This window comes from Doryrhamphus excisus, chromosome 5 (assembly GCF_030265055.1).
Source record: "Doryrhamphus excisus isolate RoL2022-K1 chromosome 5, RoL_Dexc_1.0, whole genome shotgun sequence".
Lineage (NCBI taxonomy): Eukaryota > Metazoa > Chordata > Actinopteri > Syngnathiformes > Syngnathidae > Doryrhamphus > Doryrhamphus excisus.
In genome coordinates, this window is record NC_080470.1 from 12,152,862 (window position 1) to 12,175,867 (window position 23,006).

The 23,006-nt window shown below is 40.7% G+C and overlaps 2 protein-coding genes across 2 annotated transcripts in view; one reads left to right on the forward strand and one right to left on the reverse strand.

The window, feature by feature from the left end:
* Nucleotides 1-1,036: 1,036 nt before the first annotated feature.
* Nucleotides 1,037-3,193, forward strand: rasl11b (RAS-like, family 11, member B). Its single transcript, XM_058073345.1, has 4 exons — nt 1,037-1,346; nt 1,438-1,494; nt 1,742-1,818; nt 2,318-3,193. Exons 1-4 carry the CDS (start codon nt 1,232-1,234, stop codon nt 2,816-2,818), a joined length of 750 nt encoding a protein of 249 aa, XP_057929328.1. The 5' UTR covers nt 1,037-1,231; the 3' UTR covers nt 2,819-3,193.
* Nucleotides 3,194-5,997: 2,804 nt separating this feature from the next.
* The window catches only part of scfd2 (sec1 family domain containing 2), a 95,977-nt gene continuing 78,968 nt past the window's right edge, over nt 5,998-23,006 (reverse strand). Inside the window, exons 7-10 of the mRNA XM_058072951.1 lie at nt 17,412-17,557; nt 14,958-15,092; nt 11,565-11,684; nt 5,998-6,302 (exon numbers count right to left, since the gene is read on the reverse strand). Of these exons, the coding sequence (XP_057928934.1) occupies nt 6,210-6,302; nt 11,565-11,684; nt 14,958-15,092; nt 17,412-17,557 (494 nt within the window). The 3' untranslated portion in view covers nt 5,998-6,209. The remainder of the gene's footprint in view (nt 6,303-11,564; nt 11,685-14,957; nt 15,093-17,411; nt 17,558-23,006) is intronic.

A 23,006-nucleotide genomic window follows, 5' to 3' on the forward strand; every position in this document is an offset into this window, starting at 1 on the left:
AACGGAGATGAAATAAGAAGTAACTAGTCATGGATGACATGTTTACATGTTGCGTGGTGTCAGTCAAGCTCAGAGGATGCAGAGGACCAGTCAGTCACTTATCAGTGCATGTGAGGCATGTTTGGATGTGTGTAGTGCTTCAGGGTGGGGGGGTTGATGGGTGGTGATGGTGGTGGGGGGCTAGGGGTAGTATGAAGCAGCCGTTAACCCCCTGTGTGGGAGATTCACAACATGTCAGAACAGGTCGCCTGCTGCAACACAACAACACGACTGCCACATGGTCAAGAAATGTGCAGAAATAAGCATTGAGAACCAACACATGCAAGAACATGCATTTAAAATGTTACATTTAAGATGCTAAAACCAATTCAATGGAAGTCAAAATACACTAATAAAAATTAAAAATGGGCTGTGGAGACCCCTGTTTTAGACAATGAAAAACAGCATTATGCACATATTGCTTGTCATAGACCATGCATAATTTATATTGAGTTACTTTTGCAATGCACATCATAGATAATGCAGAATATACAACTTCTACTATTAATAGTCTAATGCAAAATAGATATATAATGCATGTATACATGAATATATATACTAAATCTGCCAAAATCAACATTATGTACATTATGCACATGTTGCTTGTCATAGGGCATGCATCATTTATATTGAGTTACTTTTGCAATGCACATCATAGATAATGCAGAATATACAACTTCTACTATTAATAGACTAATGCAAATATAATGCAACATGCAACATGAATATATATACTAAATCTGCCAAAATCAACATCGTTGCTAACAACTAACACTGCAATATACCTTTAAATTACATAATATCTGCAATGTATACGACGCATAACAACAGTCTATGCGAAAGAAGCTCTCAAAAATAGGAATAATAGTTAAATCATTTGGATAGTTTTCCAACAGGAGCTCCCACCTGCTTCAGAACTAGGAGGGGGCGTGACTGATTCACATGTAGGCGTCACCAACAAGGGCAGGCATCTTGCCGTCAGCCAATCAGAAGAAGGCACCACCACTGCCTTATAAAATGCATGTTCACAGCTTGCGAGCACTGAGAAGCTCAGGAAGTCGAGACTCCATACCTTAGGCATTCAACGACCAGAAACAAAAGGATTGACAACGTTTGTTGTTCACGTAAAGGCTTTTCGCTCTTTTTTAAGTTTAGTTGGATCCTATCTTTTGGTTCGAAAAGCAGAACGAAAATGCGTCTTATCCAGAATATGTCCACCATTGCCGAGTGCGCAACCCCGGAATACACGCTTGCAAGCCGGGCTATTAAGATTGCAGTCATAGGAGGAAGCGGAGTCGGCAAAACAGGTAAGAATTACAATAAAAAGTTAATAGTTAAATCGAAACATTTAGTGCAGAAAGGACGCCGTTAAGCACTTGTTGCTTTGGTTTCTTTCAGCGCTGGTGGTGAGGTTCCTGACAAGGCGCTTCATTGGAGACTATGAGAGAAATGCTGGTACGTATTTGTCGTATGTACACATAGCTTGGAATTACTAGTGACGACGGCCGACACAAAAAAGCAGAAAATCCTCAACAAAGTAGAACACGTGGTCTAAAATTACATAAAACGCCAAGAAATTGGGATGCACAGCCTAAATTACAAATGACAACGACAATGACCAATTAAAAAGCTGCATAATAAAGTAGATTAAGTAAATAAAAAGTGTAACACTTAATAAAAAGTGCTGTTTTTGTGTGCGCAGGCAACCTGTACTCCAGAGAGGTCCAGGTGGATGGAGACCAAGTCAGCCTCCAGGTTCAGGACACCCCAGGCGCTGAGGTAATAGGAGTTCCACATCCTCCTTTCTGCTCTTCTGTCTGTCTGTTAGCCTTGATGACTTTCCCAGAGCGCACTGTGATGCAACACGTCCAGCACGCTTCAGCTCAGGAAAATGTCTGAACGGCTTGGATCAAACGAGCCGGGAAGTGGTCCAGAACCAAAGCTAGACAGAGCGTGTGTGTGTGTGTCTGGAAGAAGAAGAATTGGTCTAAGGGTCCTTTTAGGTTAATGCGGCAGCCTTATGCATATCGACTAGAACATCTGTGTGGAGTTTGCATGTTCTGCTTATGTGGGTTTTCACCCCACATCACAAAGACATGAATGTTAGGGTAAATGGAGACTAATTGTCTGTAGGTGTGCATGTGTGTGGTTGCTTGTCTATGTGGACCACACCCAGTCAGCTGGGATAGGCTCCAGCTCACCAGTGACACTACTGAGTACAAGCTGTATAGAAAATACTGAAGTAACATTAAAACTCACCATTTTTTTTGTTTTCCAGCTGGCCGACAATGGCATCATCATTCCCGATCATGTGACCTGCTCCATCCAGTGGGCCGACGCCGTGGTGCTGGTGTTCTCTGTAACTGACCGCCGCAGCTTCGACTTGATATCCCAGCTGCACCATCTGGTGGCCCACACCTCCACTGGTAGAGGAGGCACCAGCACGCTACCCGTCATCCTGCTGGCTAACAAGGTCGACCTGCTGCACCTGAGGCGTGTGGACCCACAGCAGGGTCCCTTGCTGGCTGCCACTCTGGGCTGTGCCTTCTATGAGGTGTCGGCCAGTGAGGACTACAGCCAGGTACACGGCGCTTTCCACCGACTGTGCTGCCAGATCGCCAAACAGCCGCTTCCTGCCCCACCGCCCGTCCAAAGTGCCCCTGCCGAGAAGCGGCGCTCGCCACTCATCCCCAGACCAAAGTCACCCAACATGCAGGACCTGAAGAGGCGCTTCAAGCAGGCGCTGTCAGCCAAGGTCAGGACTGTAACCTCTGTGTGACGAGGTGGACAGCGGGGGGTCGGAACTACAGGTGGTCCACAGTAACAGTGGAATTTTTGAAGCTTCTCACATGAAGTCCTGTGCTGGCAGAGATGAGGTAGAGGTGAGGTGGTGAGGTGTCACATCCCGCAGCAACAAGAAGGCTTAGCAGGTGTTGAGGACACACACACAAACACACCATAAAAGAAGACATTCTTTTATTTTGTTGTCTTCAATGGTGGTGCTACCACACATGAGGGGACATGATGGAGATGGGAGGTGTAGTATGGCAGCGTTATCACTGATGCACTTTAAACAGGAAGTAACCGAGGGGCCTGTTGTTATTTATTATTTGTTGCCAATTCACATGGTTTGTGTTCACAATAAAATGATGAAATCGAATTTGTCTATTTCTTACCACCAGGAAGTTTATGCTCACTTTTTGACTTGTTTATCAATTGTGTTTTATTATTTGGGTTGAAGTTTGAAGTGGAACCATACTGGTGTTTCAAATTTTTTGGTTAACTTTTTAAAATTTAAATTACATGGTCAAGTGGTTAGCATGTTAGCCACACAGTCAGGAGGTTGGATGCATTAACTGGCGACTCCAACTTGTCCATAGGTATGAATGTAAGTGTGAATGATTGTTTGTCGATATGTCCTGTGACTGACTGACCAGTCAAGGGGGTACCCTGCCTCTGCGACCCTAGTGAGGGTTAAGTGGCATAGAAAAAAAAAGACTTAAATTATTCTAGAGCTCAAAATAATAGCAAACTATATAGGGCTGAATCAACTGCTGGTGGCCGACAGGTATACTTAATTTGGCCTCCACCTGTCCACCACAGAGAATTCATTGTGAGCTTTGATCACCTTCTGAAAATGAACAACAATCGAGTGCATCCATTTTTGCCGTGTGTGCGTGGCTGTGTCCCCATTGTCCTTGGCACTGTTATGCAACAGCGATGAATGGATAGATGGAGGACAAGGTGACGTCTCTGACGACAAAGAAGCAATTTGACAGGGAACATCTTGACAGAAAACCTCTATAGAGCTGCAGTCTCTGAGAAGAATAAACCAATAAAGCTTCGGATGTCAGTAAGTGTATTATGACAGGAAAAGAGGGAATAGTGGTCAAATCTATCTGATAGATAGATTTATCGATAGATAGATAGATGCAGATAGATAGATAGCAATCTATAGGTGTGTATATGTACACACACGGTCTAAATGGTTGGTATCCTTACACCAAAGAAAGAAAAATTACAGCGGTCGAGTGGTTAGCGCGCAGACCTCACAGCCAGGAGACCCAAGTTGAATTTCTATTGTTTGTTATATCTTTTAATATTTTGTACGTTTGTTGTTTTGAAGGCTTTTGCTCGAGGAGACGGAGTAAACCTGTTTACATTTCTAAAAGACAACATTCACAAGGGTTGCACCAGGTCGAGTGGTTAGCGTGCAGGCCTCACAGCTAGGAGACCCAAGTTCAATTCCACCCTCGGCCATCTCTGTGTGGAGTTTGCATGTTCTCCCTGTGCATGCGTGGGTTTTCTCCGTGTACTCCCACATTCCAAAAACATGCTAGGTTAATTGGCGACTCCAAATTGTCCATAGGTATGAATGTGAGTGTGAATAGTTGTTTGTCTATATGTGCCCTGTGATTGGCTGGCGACCAGTCCAGGGTGTACCCCGCCTCTCGCCCAAAGACAGCTGGGATAGGCTCCAGCAACCCCCGCAACCCTTGTGAGGAAAAAGCGATAGAAAATGAATGAATGAATGGTTTTCTATACATCCTGTAACCATGTACTAACAGTTACATTCATGATAACGTAATACTTACAGCATTACCAGAACTTCCTTCCTGGGCGCATTGATTTCATATTGCAACATAGAAATGAACGCCTACAACTAGCACTAACTTTTCCAAACTCAAAAACAAAGCAGCAGTCGTGGTGTTATCTAATTTTACATAAAATCTTTTTTTTTCCAATAATTATTTTCTTATCGATGGACATGTCTCAGACAACTACACTACAGTGCTGTGTTCCACCAGCGTTGTTTTGAAATGCTGGCTTGGAGAACATTTTTTTCAGGGTTTCAGTTTTTTTCTTCTTGCTTTTTTGTGCTTGTAGTTAATAGTGCAGGTGTTTTTAGCCAGAGAGAAGTCAGGCAAACTAGAGAGTGATGACTTAGGCCCTGTCCAAACGGGAACATTCTTGGGATTTTTTTTGAGGGTATAAAAAGTCATATCCACACTGTGCCGGTTTAGTAAATACCTGCATCCAGATGGGAATGGATTACTGCGTGAAAACGATGTAATACACAAGGAACACCTATGTGTGGCACTGTAAAGAGATATGCAGACAGAAACACGTGACACACCAAACTATAGAAGAGAGGGGGCTCTTAACATACTTTTACATGTCTCATCTAAACTTACAATAAAGTGGAATTACTTCTACGAGTCATTTTGGAGAATAAGACAACAAAATATCAGGAGACTGACCCCAGTCAGTCAGGTTTGTTAAAATATTCAGATATTGTGTTGGCTTATATATATATGTGATTGTTTGTGTAAAACAGCGGTTCTGCCATCTATACAGAAACAACCAGCTGGGGGCGGGGTCGAATTTTCCCACTCTGGAAGCCATTTTTGAAAAATACCATGGTACCCAGAATTCAGTTTTCATGTGGATGAAAGGCTGAAATGACAAAATACTTTGCCCTTTTGACATAAAAGGAACGCGGAACTGTATTTTTGGAAAACAGCTACCAAACAATCTGAAAACGCCAGCTTGTCATTTCCCTATAGACAGCTCTACACGACAACAATGATGTCACTGACCCACCGCCACCTGGTCGCCATCATGTGACCAGGAGTGAGCTTTGATGACAAGCCAACATAATATCTGAATATTTCTCCAAACATAACTCACCTCAGTTGGCATTCTCCTGATATTTTGTTGTCTTATACTCCATCATCATCACACCCAAAAATCCCAAGGACGTTGCTTTGTGGACAAGGCCTAACTCTGGTGGGATGTGTCGAGGTGTGACAGAATGCTCATGGGCGAGGGGGGGTGCTGTGTGTATTCACCTCAGCAGCAGGCCTTCCTCTGTTCACACCTTCACCTCTATTGGGCTCAGAAACTTTGATCCAAAGGAGCTAACGACAGAGCCAACGCACTGTCATGCAAACACACACAAAGCACACATGCGCCTGAAGAATTGCATGTTTTATTGACACCTGATGCATCCAATGGAACATAGAATATTCCACAATATACCAGCATAAAGATGTTATGCACAGTTCGAAAAGACTACACCCTGTCCTCTAAACGAGGGCACCTGACTCACATGTGCTGATGTTCCATGGCGGTGCTTATGACCTGCCGTTGGCGCACGTGACGCCTCCTCAAATGCCAATGTCTGGCGCCAGTCTCTTTGAGGTGAAGAGGAGGTCGGGCATGTCGGTGGGCCTAAGCAGTCTATTGGACAGAACCAGCACCTGCGCACACAACAACATATCAAAAATATGGTGTGATGATTTGTGACTTCATGTGGGACACGAAGCATGCGCAAGTTAGATGTTTGATGATGCCATTCAGATAGTATTTAATACTAATATTAATACTCTCTTTTAAAGCCTTGCTCAGCACCCCCATTGTTCACCACATCAGATTACTGCATCTGTACAGTTTATATCAACAATCCGTCTATGTGGAACTCATCAAGTCCCGGTCCACCGTGTTCTTAAACAAAAAATTGCCTGCTTAAGTCGATGTAGACATGTGTAGTTGACCGCTTTTATCAACGTGAAATTTGAAAAAAACTATGATGAATCAGTGCTGTAGTATTGTCACCTTCCTCATTATTGCTAAGCATTGTGAAACCGCAACAACAATATAACTACTGGCCAGCTGTGAGTAAGTGGAAACCAAAACATTTCTCTCTTTGACCTCATGTTCACTTTTACCAAGTGTATTTATTGCTCAATGCAGCAGAAGCAACAGGAGCAATGCTCTAATAGCGGTAAGGAGCAAATTGCTCAGCCAACATTAAAACCATTGATCGGTTAATTATAAACAACACAACAGCAAGTTAATTAAGTGCATTTTGTTACTTCATTTTGTTGAAAAAAACTCAAAAGTTATAAAATAATTCAAAGGCATATTTCCTGTTGGACTCAAATAGTGAAATATGTATTGTCAATTCTTCCAGGTGGAGGAGGCGTGAGTGACTTTAACATCAAAATGGTACTACTCAGAAGTTCTCCTTCACTCCAATGCTTCCTCAGTTGTTTTGGTCCGGTTCTGAATGAATTTCTATTGTTTTTTATATCTTTTAATATTTTGTACGTTCGTTGTTTTGAAGGCTTTTGCTCGGAGACGGAGTAAACCTGTTTACATTTCTAAAAGACAACATTCACCAGGGTTGCACCAGGTCGAGTGGTTAGCGTGCAGGCCTCATAGCTAGGAGACCCAAGTTCAATTTAACCCTCGGTCATCTCTGTGTGGAGTTTGCATGTTCTCTCCGTGCATGCGTGGGTTTGCTCCGGGTACTCTAGTTTCCTCCCACATTCCAAAAACATGCTAGGTTAATTGGCGACTCCAAATTGTCCATAGGTATGAATGTGAGTGTGAATGGTTGAAGCTATAACCAGTAAAACAATTACAACACAATAATAGACAAAGTTATTATTGTTGAGAATATGTCATTTTCTTTGCCGAGGTCACCCGTCAGTATTCTGGATCTGAATTGATGGTAACTGACGGCTTCCTGTCACTCGTCTTTCTCGCCTATCTTGAAGTCAATCTGTCAGTTTCAATGAATAAATGTTTTTTTTTTTTGATTTTATGTAAAAATTCTGGTCTTTTATTTTCCAGTTGTCTGTGCCAAATACTGACAGTCAAAAAAAAACAAACATTTTTTGTGTGTCATATCATAGTTATCACAACACTCGGTGAATATTATTATTGCGTTCTTGTTGTGAATGTCACTTTTTTGGCTTTCTTTGAGGCTGCATGTGTTTGAATCTGGTTCCGGGAACAACAAGTCTGTGAGTGACGTCACAACATTTTCATTTTATGAGCTCCAAAGACATACACAAGTAGCCCCCCAAAATGTGACAAATACAGAAAAATAGAGACCCTGAGGAGAGGGAGTTCCACTGTTTCTCCCCATGCCTTTGGAACTTGGACGGAAATGCGGAGAACGAAAGAAACATACAAATGTAAGTAATTGTTGTGTTTCACAGTAACGTAATTCATGTTCAATTATGTATTCAATAAGTTGGTACTCCAAGTACATATTCTCCATGTATTGAATTGTTGCTTGTCTGTAGTTATACTGTCATATTGTATGTAGTTATACCGCTAATACAGACATGATGTGATGCAGGGATATTGTAAGACCGCCTTGATGTTTTCGCTATAGAGTGCCATCCCGCTAGATGCTAGCGTGCTAACAGTTTGCATGTTTTGCTAAATTCCTCATGTAATGTATGCACGGCATTGCTCGGCGGCGTGGCACAGCAGACACCGGGCCCGAAGTTCACAGCACAGGTAGGTTGCATGCCCATCAAAATTTCTGGTGGAATTTTCTAGTTAAGTGTTCATATTTATAGGCCATCAATACGGATTATTCAGCTTATAAATCCATCTTCAACCTATTCAGGTTCTGCACGTCTGTTAGACAGTGTTGAATAAATTTAACGACCTTCAGTTTCAACTTTTATTAGTTTTATAACAAACACAACCACGGTTTTGTCCAAAGTATCTCTTCGTTTCCTTTAACACTAAAATGAAAACAAGATGGTATATGGTTTTGGCAAAGCTAGCTAGAACCAGCGTATTGAGAGTTGTAAAAGGACCACCAACAGTCATGCATTATAAATTCAAGCTGCTCAACGCTATTAGTATTTCATGTAAATATACCAACACACAATACACTTGAACACACTCCCAACATTCAGCTGTGATCACTGCATTTCCTGATAATGTGCATTTGTTAAATTTAAAGTACTTAAAAATAAAATGCAATGCTCAACTTCTTGTAAAAAAAGACTCCTAGCTATTGCCCCGTCCCTTCACCTCAAGCTCCTAGCCCTAGCTGACTTCCTGGTAACAAGTTGCTGTAATGTGGTTTTTACCAGGAAGTGTCATTTTTTTGGGACTATACTTTCAACATACGGGCACGACCTTTTAAGGAGAGCGGTTGCCTAGGCCTTTTAATTGGATTAGTTTTTGATAGCAGATGATTGTTTTCATTAATATGTAGGATGATTGAATGTGGCTTGTTTTGTGTTGCTTACACAATCTTGGCAGTGTGGGTGTTTGTGGTGGCAACGTCCATGTTTCTTCGAGGACTGGTGTCTACACAATCTTGGTTTTGGCGCCACAAGCCAAACATAAATCATCTGCTTGAGAAAAGCTCTAGCTTTCACGTGCGTGTGTGTTTGTGGACATGTTACATAATCTTTCTTCAGTTTTTCTGATTGTAGGCGAGAAGCTTTAATCCAGAAGTTTTAATCTCTCATTGCCCCGATCGTCTCCCCAAAGCCTTTTACTAAAACAAACCAAAATGGCCGACCTCCTCCATCAGCTTCCACTCATTCGCACCAAACACACTCGTTTCACTCATCTGCATGGAAATACATCACATGAAGGTACTTTTTATATGCCCTCTTTGCATTCAGGTGAAAATTAAGTACACTAAAAGGACAGCTTCTTTGCTTTTGTGGGGCGAATGAGTCCAAGTTAGACACACCACTCATCTTCATAGCCAATCAGCAAACCAGCACAGCAGGATTTTAACTTAGAATAAAAAGATGAGCAGTAACTCGGAATTCAATTCCTCTCCACTCCTAAAAGTTCAACTTTTGTCACGTATTTTCCCAAAGATCTTAGGGATCATCAAGATGTTCTCTGGAAAATTGAGTGAGACGAGCCTTAATGTTCTTTTTGTTCAGTTGTGGTTTTCGTCTTGGAACTCCGTCTTTCTTATAGTGGAGTCATGACCACTGACCTTAACTTCCATGTTTTGGCCATTTGTGGATAATACTCTCACTGTGGTTCACTGGAGTCCCAAAACTTTAGAAATGGCTTTATAACTCCAGACTGACAGATCTCAAATAATCTCAGTTATGTTATTAACAGGTGTGGCCATCACTTTTTCACACAGGGCCATGTCACTTTGGATTATTTTCTCCCTTACTAATAAAAAGTGTCATTTAAAAACGCCTTTTTGTGTTCAGTTTCAGATCCGAAACATTTAATTGTTATAAACATGCAAAAAAATAAGAAATCAGGAAGAGGCAAACACATTTTCACACCACTGTGTAATATTCTACATCGGTCACTAAGTAAAAATAACATTAAAATAATAATATTAATAATAATTACATAGGCTATTGCAGGGGTCGGGAACCTTTTTGGCTACAAGAGCCATGAAGAGCAGATATTTTAAAATGTGTATCTGTGAGAGCCATATACATTTTTTTAAACATTGAATGCAATAAAATGTGTGCATTTTTATGTAAGACCAACAGTTTTAGATATAATGGGCTCTAATTACGTAGACCAGGCACACTACCCCACGCCAAGGGGGTGTGGCCAGCACACTTTTGTGAGCAGCGCAGTGTCCAATAATAAATCAAATACTTGCTGCCATTAATGCAACTTCTGCTGCTGCATGGTTTTGCACCGTACTCCGTACACATATTTCATTCTTTTGGCCATCTTTGCCAGAAGGCTTGGTTTGCAGCTTTAGCTAGGTGACTATTTGACTAATGGAGGAAAGTTTACATTTACATCTTAATGACCGAGGTACACTACCGCATTACCCAGTAATAATCGAGTTTTGGTGTTTGACCTGGAAAATATCATCAGGAAAGATAGATATGGTCGGCCGTATTGCAGTAGAAAATAGATGGACGGATGAAAATGCATAAGAAAGTTGTTGATTTTTTATATTTTTAACAGTGATTTCTGTGATGTTTACTTTAAAATGTTAGCAAACATACATTTTTATTGTGGTAATTGCTTGAGAGCCAGATACAGTCATCAAAAGAGCCCTACCTGGCTCCCGAGCCATAGGTTCCCTACCTCTGGGCTATTGTTTCAGCCGTAACACACGGCAAGGTAAAACTCAACTCTGAACCCATGACAGCACTAAACACATTTTATTTATGTCTTAAATGGCTTATTGTCTCTGATTTTATACACTATACTGGGTAATACACATGTAAAGATGATTATATGCGTGTTATTTCATGTCTAGAGGGCTCTAATAATGTTAAAAAAAACAGTCCAGGGTGTACTAAGCCTCCAAAGTATTGTTCTAAAGAACCAAAGTCGGCTGGGATAGGCTCCAACATACACATTACCCTAATGATGATAAGGGGCATAGAATAGTTATGGATGGATATTAGGGAAGGTTGTAAAAAGGTCTTCTATCCATAATTACAGAAATATTTGATTAATAATGAAGGAATCCTAGTTTGTGGAAATTCACATATTGGGTCTGGAACCAATTAACAAGGGACTACTGTAATATGCATTTAAAGCCAGGAACTGCCAATATCTTTGGCCTGTACAGTACGTACTGTATAATCAATACTCTGACCGCCAGTTATTAATGATAAAAAATAAAACCCAAACTCAAAATAATCCACCAAGTCAGAGAAGTTCCAGTAAGTTCCGTATAAGTGCAGAGCAGTATGGGTGTGCATTGTGATGAATCCATAATTGGATGAATGTAGTGCACTCACCTGTGTTCCTGGTTTCAAGGCCGCAACTGTCTCCTTGATGAGGCGAATCTCTGAGGGTGTGACTCCGCCCACCAGGAAGAGGAAGAGCAGTGGGTTGTCGCTGGGATGTGGGCGGCTCACCTGTGGGTGGGTGAATGGCATAGGTAGGTTTGTTAGTTAGAAAAAGTTATTTAACCAATCGCCACAAAATGCGGATTGGGTCAAAGAAACCATTAATTAATTGTTTTTTGCCTATGCAAAGTCCAAGTCTACTTGCCTATGCAAGTTTCTGTCACAGTTGGAGTCACTATTGCGTGAACAAAATAACTAGCCATGGCCATACATAACACATCTTATGTAATTGTAATTGAACCAGGAAGTAACTTGCTCGCTAGCTACAATGAAATACTCACTAATGAATGGACAAGTGTGAGTGAAAGTCTTACGTTTAGGCTACTTGCAAAGAGTCTTTTTAAGGTGTTAGGACACATTTGGTGGCTTGTCCCTCCACTCCTCCTTCCCTTATGATTATGTGGATGGGGTAATCCCACCGACAAGCTGCAGTCTTAATCACAGACGCCCCCTGAGGTTGTAGCGCCTCTGAAGCCTTGTCTTCACACCCTGGTGTCATGGCAGCCAACACGTGGACATGTAGGCAGGTCTACAAGCCCCCTTTCTCATGTGAAGCGTTCAGACATTCAACAACATCATGTGTGATTGTAAATTTGAACAGTAGGTGGGTGGGATTGGAGGCGGGGGGTGGTGGTTGTGTTTGCTGTGTGTCTGCCGCATGTGATTAGCTCTGCAGGAAATAATGACAACGTTGTACTGGCTCAGGGAAAGCTGCAGGAGGTGGGCGGTGTATTCTGGCGGACCCGTGGTGGCGAGGATGGCTGTACACGTGCAAGCCGCAGCCGGCAGGAGCGAAGCATGCCGGGGATGAGTCGACATGTGTTGCTGTTGTCTTTTGCTCCCTAGTTGTGTGTGTGTGTTTGGTGTTTTGGTGAGCTTGTTTTACGGACACAGCAACATCCATGTGCCAGAAGATCAGTGTGAGTCCGGCTGCTTTGTGTCATGCCATGGGTCCCACAGGAAGAGGGGCTGATGGAAAGATGTTTTTATTAATGTACACCCACCAGTCATAATATCAGGCACACCTGCACAAGCTACTAAGTAGCTTATTAAAAATAAATAAAGCTGTATTAAAAAAATCTGCCATTACAAAGTGAGTAATATCATGCTCACTTTTGACTGACATTGTCAGAGAAATACAGTGGTTCCTCGTAGCATCCATGGGCCATCATATTGGGCACACACAATACAACACCATTGTGTCAAACCCATTAATAAGGCAAGACATTCCACTAAGTAACTCTGAAAAGGGACACCATTTTTAGGTGACATCGTGAAGATCATTGAGAGAACACCAGTGGTTTGCAGTGCAATCAAAAATTGTAAGACATAAAATATATGTCTAAAATATAAAACATAAAACACAATTCCATATGTGTTCATTCATAGGTTTGAGAATCTACGATGTAAATAGTCATGAAAACCCATCGAATGACAAGGTGTGTCCAAACCTAAGTCTGAAAATTGTCCAAATTGTCCATAGGTATGAATGTGAGTGTGAACGGTTGTTTGTCTATGTGTGCCCTGTGATTGGCTGGCGACCAGTTCAGGGTGTACCCCGCCTCTTGCCAGAAGACAGCTGGGATAGGCTCCATCACACCCGCGACCCTTGTAAGGATAAGCGGTAGAAAATGAATGAATGAAAAATAAATACTAAAGCATTATATTAAACCTATTTATAAAACCACATTGATAAGGGTCTTGAAAAACACAAAATGAACTAAATAAATGAATCTGTCAACGTCACCCATTAAGAAGGTGGTAGACGGGATCAGTTCTAAAAAGACTGTGTGATGTGGTGTATTTTTATGTAATACTTTGCTGTTTTCTATCAGAAAAACTAGTAGCCATACATAGTTGTCGTTGGACGTCATTGTGGTTTTAACGTAAAAACAAAACAAAAGTGTGGCATGAACGCAACGTAGAACACATGTAGAAGTCATTCAGTGGTGGAATACTGTGCTTCATTGGTGGAAATGTAAAATACAGAGTTGTTTAAGTGAGGACTGCAGAGTGTGTCAAAACTCTTGCACACTAAGCACTTAAGACCCTGACAAACACATTCACTCAGAGATGACAGTTAAAGAAAAGCTGCAGCAGCTCCCCCAGGGTGTATTATGGTATAAGACCATGCGGTTAAAAATAGTGGCGCACTGTGCCCATATACAGTACATACATAACCTTGGCTGTTATAGTCAGTTTGAGTTGGTGGCTTTGGGGGCCAGGTCTCCTCATTTGAGTAAAATCAGGCCACGGTTATGTAAGCCGTCTAATTCGTGCTCTGCGAGGGTAATGATCACTTTAAGCAGGCCCAGATGTGGGATAAACACACTGTGGATGGCTGATATTTATTTCCCACAAGGCCGCAGATACATGTGTATTGCAGGAAAACATTTGGGCAAAAATATTAACATAACCCACAACTCGAGGTCTGTGTACTGTAGCCTCCCACCACCGTAGGAGATGCTGACAAACCACCAAAATTAACTATTTTATACCCCAAGTTGTGCTGTGGGGAAAGAGCCCTTGGTGACATATCGTTAGCCTATTTTACATAGAGATGCTGCACAAAAAACACAGCCAAATGCATTTTATTTGTGCATTTCAGACAAAACTAACCCAGTCAAGTGGGTCATTGCCGTACCGAACCTCCATATCAGGATCTGGTGACATATGTAGTCGATGCCCGTATATTTGCGGTTCAGTATTTTTCTGCTGGGACGACCAAGCAGCCTGACGGTCCCACACACAGATGTAAGTGTCATGACTCCAATTGATCTGTTCTTTTGACCATCATCAAATCGTTCAATATAGTGGTCGTGGTTCGGTACGTATGTGGATCTAACAATATGCACTTTTTATATTTATTTGATCAACTTCTAACAGGGCTCTGTGCTGAAAGCTCATTGTATCTGTATCTGTATTCTAATAGAATAATCTGCCTCAGCTTGTCGCGGGCAGCACAAAATCCAAAGAAATACAGCTGGAATAGAAGTGCAGCTTCTGGAAGATCTAGAATCTTTTCTGTGCTGGTTATCATGTGTAGCTGCTTTGTAGGATATAAAGGGCTGAAAAATGAGCATAATAGGCCCTCTTTAATATGCTGGTGAGAATGTACCCAAGAAGATGTGTATGGTATAGCTTTGATTTTGTAAGAATTTATTTCTTTGTAATATTTAATATTTATTTGTCATAAATTGAGGAATTGCCATCCATTTGTTACACGTCTGATACGATGAAGACGAAACATTGCTGGGCTGACTTTGTACTTAAATTTCTGACCTTCATGAACATGCTGATTCCAGTCTTCAGGAAGTCTGTGAGGCCTCCAGACATGTGCTCGATGTCGGGACATTCATGTCTGTCCGGGTGAAAGACCTCCTCCAGTACCTGTCGCAGGAATGGCCGATAGGTGGCCTGCCAATGAGAGGAAAAAATGTAAAGTCCAAGTGTAGGCATTTGCTGGTGCAGCAGCATTTGTAGGCCTTCATAAAACTGACAAAAACACCATAACACCGGACACACTTTGACTCCTTTGCATTGTAGAATTCTTCAAATAATCAACTGGAGGAGCCTTGAAAAGTTAGCATTAGCTTGTATTCGCCTCTGTTCGCATACAAATTGTGGTGGGTTCGGGCTGGGCTTTAAGATATTGTTAACGACTGACTTGGATATATATATTGTTATCTTATGGTAGTTATATAGCTGGAGGTGAGCTACATTAGCTTCTGTTAGCATCTAGAACACGCCTACAGATAGCCAACAGATTAGCTGGAGCTTGGAGACCGATAGCCTCTGTTAGCATGCAGACTAGCTAATATATAGTTAGATATAGTTATATATAGTTAGATTCTGTTAGCATCTACAACTTTGCAAATATAACCTCTGTTAGCATGCAGAATAGCTACACATGGATTCAATTAACAAGCCAATGCCTCTGGGATAAGCACTTACTGTACCTTGTATTACCAAGGAATAGCTTAACGACAGTTAGCTTCTGCATTTAACTACAGATTATTGATTACTGTTAGCATACAGACAAGCATACAAACAGCATCTGAAAATATACAGTAAGCAAAATGTTATCTCATGTTAACATAATGACTTGTTGGAGCTTAGCTCCTGTTGGTTTCTGTTGGCATACATACAAACTTGTTTACAGACTCAGTTAGCATAAGAACCAACTGGAAACTGCAATAGGTTATCTTGTGTTAACAAAAGAGCGAGCTGGATCTTAGATATTAGCGTGCATTTAGTGTGTCTTAGCATTACAATTTTGAGACTGGATAGCCTGTGTTGGAACAACGACCTGGACAGTTATAAATTGGTATTAACTATTGTTAACTTTAGCTATCTGGAGTCTGGATGTTATGATGGATCAGTGTATTAGTGTTTCTCCTCAACATGGAGTAGAGACCTCCCACTCCTCTAGTTGCTGAGTGTATTCACAGTATATATGTGACTAATTATGCAAACTAATATTTAGCAACCATGTTTAGCAAAGCTAAATAGGTCAGCTTGCTCCAGCTACAAACAATATATTTGACACAACAGACAAACATCCCAGTTGAGTAACACACTCTCCATCTGTTTTTCCCTGCAAAAACACTCACGTCACCCAAAAACAGTCATATGATAATGCCACTAGTTAATATTCGTCTGCACACACGCTAGAACACGTGTCCATATCAACTTTCCCTGGTGGCATTATTTTGGCGTAGCTAGACAAGGATCGGAAAAATAAATTCCACGAAAAAACGCAACTATATATGAATATGTAACAGGATTGAAAAACAATGAGTAGAACATGTTAAAAGAATGGAATGTTCTGGGAGAAAACGGAACACAATTACCATAAAGACAAAGTCAACTTCTGTTACCGTAAAAACTCTTTGGAGGGTTGGACTCAGTTTGCTCCTGTTAGCATAATGGTCAACTAGAGTTGCGATACATTTAGCTTCTGTTAGCAGAAGCACAGAGACCAATTAGCCACACTTACAGTAGCTTTTGTTTGAAGCTCTTAACACAACAATCAACTGGTTTGTGGATATACTGTGTACTTGTGTTCTTTTGGCATAAAGATGAACCTGAACATGACTTAAGTTAGCTTTCTGTCAGCAGACTGACCAACTACATTTTAGCTTTTTCACAGCTAGCTTCTCTTAGCATAATGACCGACTCAAATTTACATCAGTTTAGCTTCTTTTTCTTTTTCTTTTTTAGCATACTTCCTAACCAAAGTTGAACCTGGCCACACGTAGCTTCTTTTAGAATAGCTGGAGGCACTAAGTAGATTAAGTACATAAAAGTAAAGAAATGGATGAATTCTCAAGAAATAACCTTTATTCACCTGAGCTACAGTGAATTAGCTTGCGTCTCATGGCCAACTTGGAAAAAAAAGCCTTGAAGAAAAGAAGCTGCAATGTAAATGGGTTTGTGCATCATTACATAATCCAAAAGAAAAGACCTCTGCATGCTGTATGCTATGCGGATGCAAGCAAGAGCCAAGACACAAAAAGGTTTTTCTTTCTTTTTTATACTTGGTGATGTTCTGATTCAAACTGTGTTGAATTTTAATGAAAAAAAAAGCCATAGGACAATAACATACAAATACACACTGCAGACTGCGAATGGACCCCAAGCCGGACTTTGGCCACTACACTCTACCTTATTTGGAAGTTGCACACATCTATGTTGTTTCCTTGGTTTCCATTAGACCCGTAAAGTATGGTATACCTGGTGGACGCCATCGCTGCCAGAGTAGACGCGTCGCAGTTGTTTGAGGTGGTCTCTGGCGTGGCTCAGCCCACGGAGGGTCTGGAACATGTCCTCCAGCAAGGAGTGGACTCTCTCCATGCTCAGCTCCTGCGCCTGGGTGCACCCTGAGAAAGACAAAACAATTAATATGACTGAATACAAACTAAACTAAGACGAAAATTATGATATATATACTTTGTTCATCTCCAAGAGAAATTCACAGGTACATATGGTCCATGAATTTCATTCAATTTAAGCTACTTGCCCGATTGATATATTTAATGACTATTTTATCGTATTTTTATTTCATGTCAAATTGACCCCTAGTCAAATTGACAGTCACAAAGTTAGTTAGACACCACAGAATATAAAAATGTTTTGGTTCTGTCTCAGATGTACAAGACAAGGCAGGTGATCATCTCGTGTAGTGCACAACCTTTTAACTGACCCAAATGTAACAATATGTAACAAAAAAATCCAGAGCGTTAAGTCCTATTGAACTTTCCAACAGTACCAAGCACGACTCTCTATGACATTCAGATTTTTTGTTTGAACTGGTCTAAACCAGTCTGATGCCATTGGAAAAAAACGACTTTTGCGAATTCAACTTGGAACCACTTTCAACCTCCATAATCCACTGCAAGCTTTCCAACGGTACTGAGCTCTACTCTCTATGACTTTCTCAACTCTTTTCTACTCTTTCTTAATCTATACAAATACTATACAAATATTGCTTACCAACTACACATGAAACAATAACCCAATTAACAGTATCATAGCAACAAGTAATGTCTTGAAAAAATGTAGTCTTTGTGTCAGGCGAAGAGGGAAAACTCAGGTTTTCAGACAATTTGTGGTGAATGACAAGTTGCTTCTTCAAGCAAAATAACATTGGTGTTCCATTTCAATTAAGATGGTTATATGGGGGTTTTACGAAGATGGATTTGACTAGTAACTCATTGGCTGATCCGGGCATGCACTGTGGTCTCACGAAGAAATACAGCTTTCTGATATGTTTTAATTATTTCCCAATACAATCATTTTAAAAGTATTTGTTCAAATTAATTATTCGTAAAAAAGTCATTATTCATGCCGTTCCAAATAACGTATTCGGGTTTGGCTCCACCACTATAGCATACACTAGCTTTTTGGTGCACAGCACACAAAAACATACACCTTTCCCTGAGTTGTCTTGAACGCAGCATAATTGTAGGATTGGACAGTAGCGGTTTGGGGGGAGGGGCTTGCCAATAGCTGCATTAAGAGCCCTAACACATTTTTTTTTTTTCGTTGGTCATATTGAAACGCCGGCGATCCCCCACGGTGCCAAAATACTTTAAGCCCTGAATGTAACACATGTGGAACAATCTGTAAAGCATGCTTTGTAACTTTCTCTTGGGCTTTCCAACATGCACTGTGAGCTCTAAATTGTAGTATTGTTTTGCACGTATATTAGCATGTAAGCGTTTATTTCATGACCCACTTAATCTATGTGGTACAGTCACAGTTCATTGTGTGTTCCTGTTATTTTTATTGTACAGTAAGTGAGGTAGGCGTTTGGGTTAATAACCTCTTTTGGTTTGTGAGTCAGGGTGTAAATATCAAGCTGATTCACTGCAGATAGACAGCGCCTACTCAAGTAAGTTGAGGTTTGCCTCTGACTGTTCTCTCAACTGAAGCTTGCCAATGCAGTTTACTATGCTGACATTATGTAATTCATTACTATATATTTATAAACTATCCCCATACTAGGGTAAAACCTTTAACAGAGAACAGACACAAACTTACAGGCAAAGAAAACTGCACGATAACACAAATAATCACAAAAGCAAGAGGTATGTATGGCTTTTTAAGCACAATTATCACCTTGCTTGCTTTAAAGTTTGGCATGTTTTTTTTTGCAAATTGGCTCCAGCAAATCGGGTAACACATGCAAAACCATTTACATTGGCTTTAAGTTCTGAATGATCCTGCTGGGTGTATGTAGTGAAACTAATAAGATAGATGTGTGAGGACAAGAGCGCCTTTATTCACAGAGAAAAAACCCCCACAATTTTAAGACACACTTCAGGAAGGAAGCTGAAATAAATTCAAAATGGCAGCTTTAGAGTGACTGTGATGAGAGAATTAAGGAGGCAGTTTTGCAGAATATGTGGACTGGCACCTGCAGGAATGTAGCAGTTAAAACGACGCTCAGCTGTGTTATAGAGCATATAAATACTGTGTCAGCATGGCTTGGAACCAACTAGAACATTGTTGACTCCAACAGTACTGATGCCAGAACTGCACAAAAGGAGCTTTGTACATGAACATGCTTGACGCATGTATGGAAAAAAAGTCTCCATACATACACACATTTCTCCTATTATGCAAAATGGACTTTAAGAGTATTATGTTTATGGAAAAATCTTTGCTCCACTTTTGAGAGACGAGGCAGCTCAAAAGGTTGGTTCTGAAGTTGCAGATTTCCATGATGCCATGAAGAAAAACTCCTTCCTCATAGACATGATACCCCCCTTGGTAGATGAGCCCACAACATGTATCAGCCCACCCCTTTAAGGCTTCGCTAGACATCTTAAAATGCAACTTGGAGCTCTGCGTGGATTCCATTAACATTCTAAGTTTCAGCACCGAGGCTACAATTTGGCCAGCACCTCTCACCCGAAGACAGCTGGGATAGGCTCCAGTATTCCTGCGACCCTCGTGAGGATAAGCGGTATAGAAAATGGATGGATAGACATTGCAATGAATGTCTTAAAATATAAATCTTAAAATATGAGACTCAAAAGTTTTTGCGTGACTTCTACCACTATACTTCAAATCTAATTAAAGTGTAGGTTGCATAATGTCACATGAGCTCACATGTTAACCATGCCTGTGTAATATATGTAATAGTAGATCCAGATAAAAATCTAAAACATGCATTTGGATACATCACTGACACAGCTTGAAAACTGACTGCAGCGCTGACTTACACTTTGCAATGTAAACAAAAGATAGTGTATGAGTTTCATAAGGCTGCATTAGTGACCTTCTTAAATACTTCTATTGCCTCATTGTTACTTGGCAGGCTGCTTGTGCCACAGCAATACATCAATGTCAACCCAGCTAGCAGCTTAGCTATGTCAGCCTCTAATCTCTGCTATTTATTCCTTTTCCTTCCATGCAGGGGATATCCAATCCAACGCAGCGAGTCTTTGTTTTGAGGTGCTGGCTCCAGGAATGTAAAGCGTCTGGCTTGACGGATGAAAGGTAAACGTACTCGGGACAAAGTATTGGACGGTTTACCGACTCGGATGGGGGTCTTATCTTTGCAAAGAAGAGAGAAAGACCGCAGGCAAAACCAGCCGAGCATTTACACCTGACAAAGCATCCTAGAATTTGGAATGGTGAGAATTTGCGTGTGAATAAAGTGATGTTGACTGTCATTCATAAGACGTATAAATATATAAGAATATATATATATATATATATATATATATATATATATATATATATATATATATATATATATATATATAAGAATATATAAGAATATATAAGAATATATATAAATATAAGCCAACCAATCTTTTTCAGACCTTTTTCTATGGGGAACTACAGTCTGGTATTGGGGGCCTTCTTTTTTAAAGGAGCCCTATTATGCCAAAGTTTCTTTTTAATAATGTTCTAACAGTAACACGTGTCCCTCAAGCCTGTTTATGAGCAACAGGTATGAATAGATAAAAAAAAACCAGAGGTAAAAAAAAAAAACAGCAAACAACAAACAGGCTTTGCTAAACGTCTTAAAATACTGCTAATTATCATAACTATGTCAGCGACTGACATGGTAGCTGTAAATTAATAATTTGTTTTTCCATCAGCAGATATGTAACAATGCTACTGTTAAAATGTGAGTGTTAGCACTTTAGCTACGCTTAATGTTATGTGGTTGGATGTGATACATTTCATCCATTACGTTGTACAAGTACAGACTTACTGTGTATATGTAAAAAGTGGATAAAGTATAAAATAGCTCTTATTAGAGCCACAGAGCTAAAAATAATGCATGGGCCACATGGTGTAAACATGTAATTGTCATACATTCTGTCATTGTACAAAGGCGTGGGCTAGGTATCAAGCCTAAGATGTAGGCTGAGTGTGAATATGTTGCGTGTCTGCTGCGAGGGCGGTGCTTGACCTGCTGCCAAAAAAAGCATAGAGTGCAGGAGCAGGGATCGCGTTGAAGCGGTGCTGAACCTTTGCACGCAGCCCCCCGCCTCCCGTGGGCCATCTGTACTTGTAATGTTGATGATGTTGTGGCATCGCTGAGCTTGAGCAAGGCCCAGGTGCCGATTTGGGGAGTGCCTGGCTTTGGCGGACGTCCCAAAAAACACCTGCAAATCAATTCATCTCACGCCACTTCACCAACCACCGTGTCAGCCAAAGGTACGCCTCTATGAACGCTCTCACGCAATTTATGCAATGATTTCAACTGCCGTGTGGGATTAAGGCCTTATGAAACCGCCACTTTGTTTTGCGTTATTGATGGAGTTTGACGGGAAATCACAAGCGAGGGCACGCTCCTTCATTAGGTCGGCCTACGCTTCTGTAAAAGCCATTAAAAGCTAGAAAAACACAATGTCGCGCTAGCCCAAAATGACTCAACAACAGCTATCAACTTGTTGGGAAAATGAAAGGATGGACTCATCTTGGTATTGCCAAACCAAAACAGACGAGGTGATTCATTCTTCCTAAGAAGGGAGCGGTGCTTAAGTACAAAGGAATGTATCACCTTGGGAAATAACTGGATTTAAAATACATGAAAGGCTTGCAATAATTTACTGTACTGCACAAAGCCAATCAATGGGGGTAATGGTTTTATTTATTTCCAACATGCTTAACAAAATAACGCCGAAGTGCTTCTCATGTTTACACTTGCATTTGTTTATTCACCTCCTGTGTTTAACATGGTACTGAGGAACCCGATTATGTTACTACCTAATTGACAAAATATTTTTGTGACTTTAGCATCATTGAAAATGAGCCAAAGAAGTAATTTGTTTACTTCCCTGGAACGATCCATCCATTTCCTATGGCGCTAATCTTTGACTAGAACCATGGTTTGCTCAAAAGTAAAAAGTTGATTGAGAAAACCGAACGTTTGAAAGTGAAAGAACAGACCAAAAAGGTTAATTTTTCCAGAATCCAGTGCCAAAGTGCTGTGCCTCATGTGCTCTGAAACTGTAGCACCCAGTATGAAGAATCTAGGAGAGTCATAGCACAAAAAATTTACAGCACAGCGACGTGTAAATCAGTCACTAAGGATTGTGCATATTGGAGAAAAACAACAACATCTTTCGCTGATGAGTGAGTTGTGGAGTCTTACTCTAAGACAAACAATGTACTGTTGCAGCTTTTGTGTTAAAAAGACATCAATTATTTGAAATACTAACTATTTATTTATCTGTACTGTACAGACTGAACTCAAAACTAAAACTTGTAAAATGCACAAAATTTAACAAAATGGAGAACAGTTAAGCATACAAGTGTATTCAAATTGCATGCTCTCTATAACAAATTCAGAAATGTTGG

Bases quoted from the DNA above. Each gene is read 5' to 3' on its own strand.
- rasl11b (XM_058073345.1), top strand. From the start codon at position 1,232: ATGCGTCTTATCCAGAATATGTCCACCATTGCCGAGTGCGCAACCCCG. The intron at 1,347-1,437 runs GTAAGAATTACA...GGTTTCTTTCAG, and splicing joins AAGCGGAGTCGGCAAAACAG to CGCTGGTGGTGAGGTTCCTG. The intron at 1,819-2,317 runs GTAATAGGAGTT...TTTGTTTTCCAG, and splicing joins AGGACACCCCAGGCGCTGAG to CTGGCCGACAATGGCATCAT.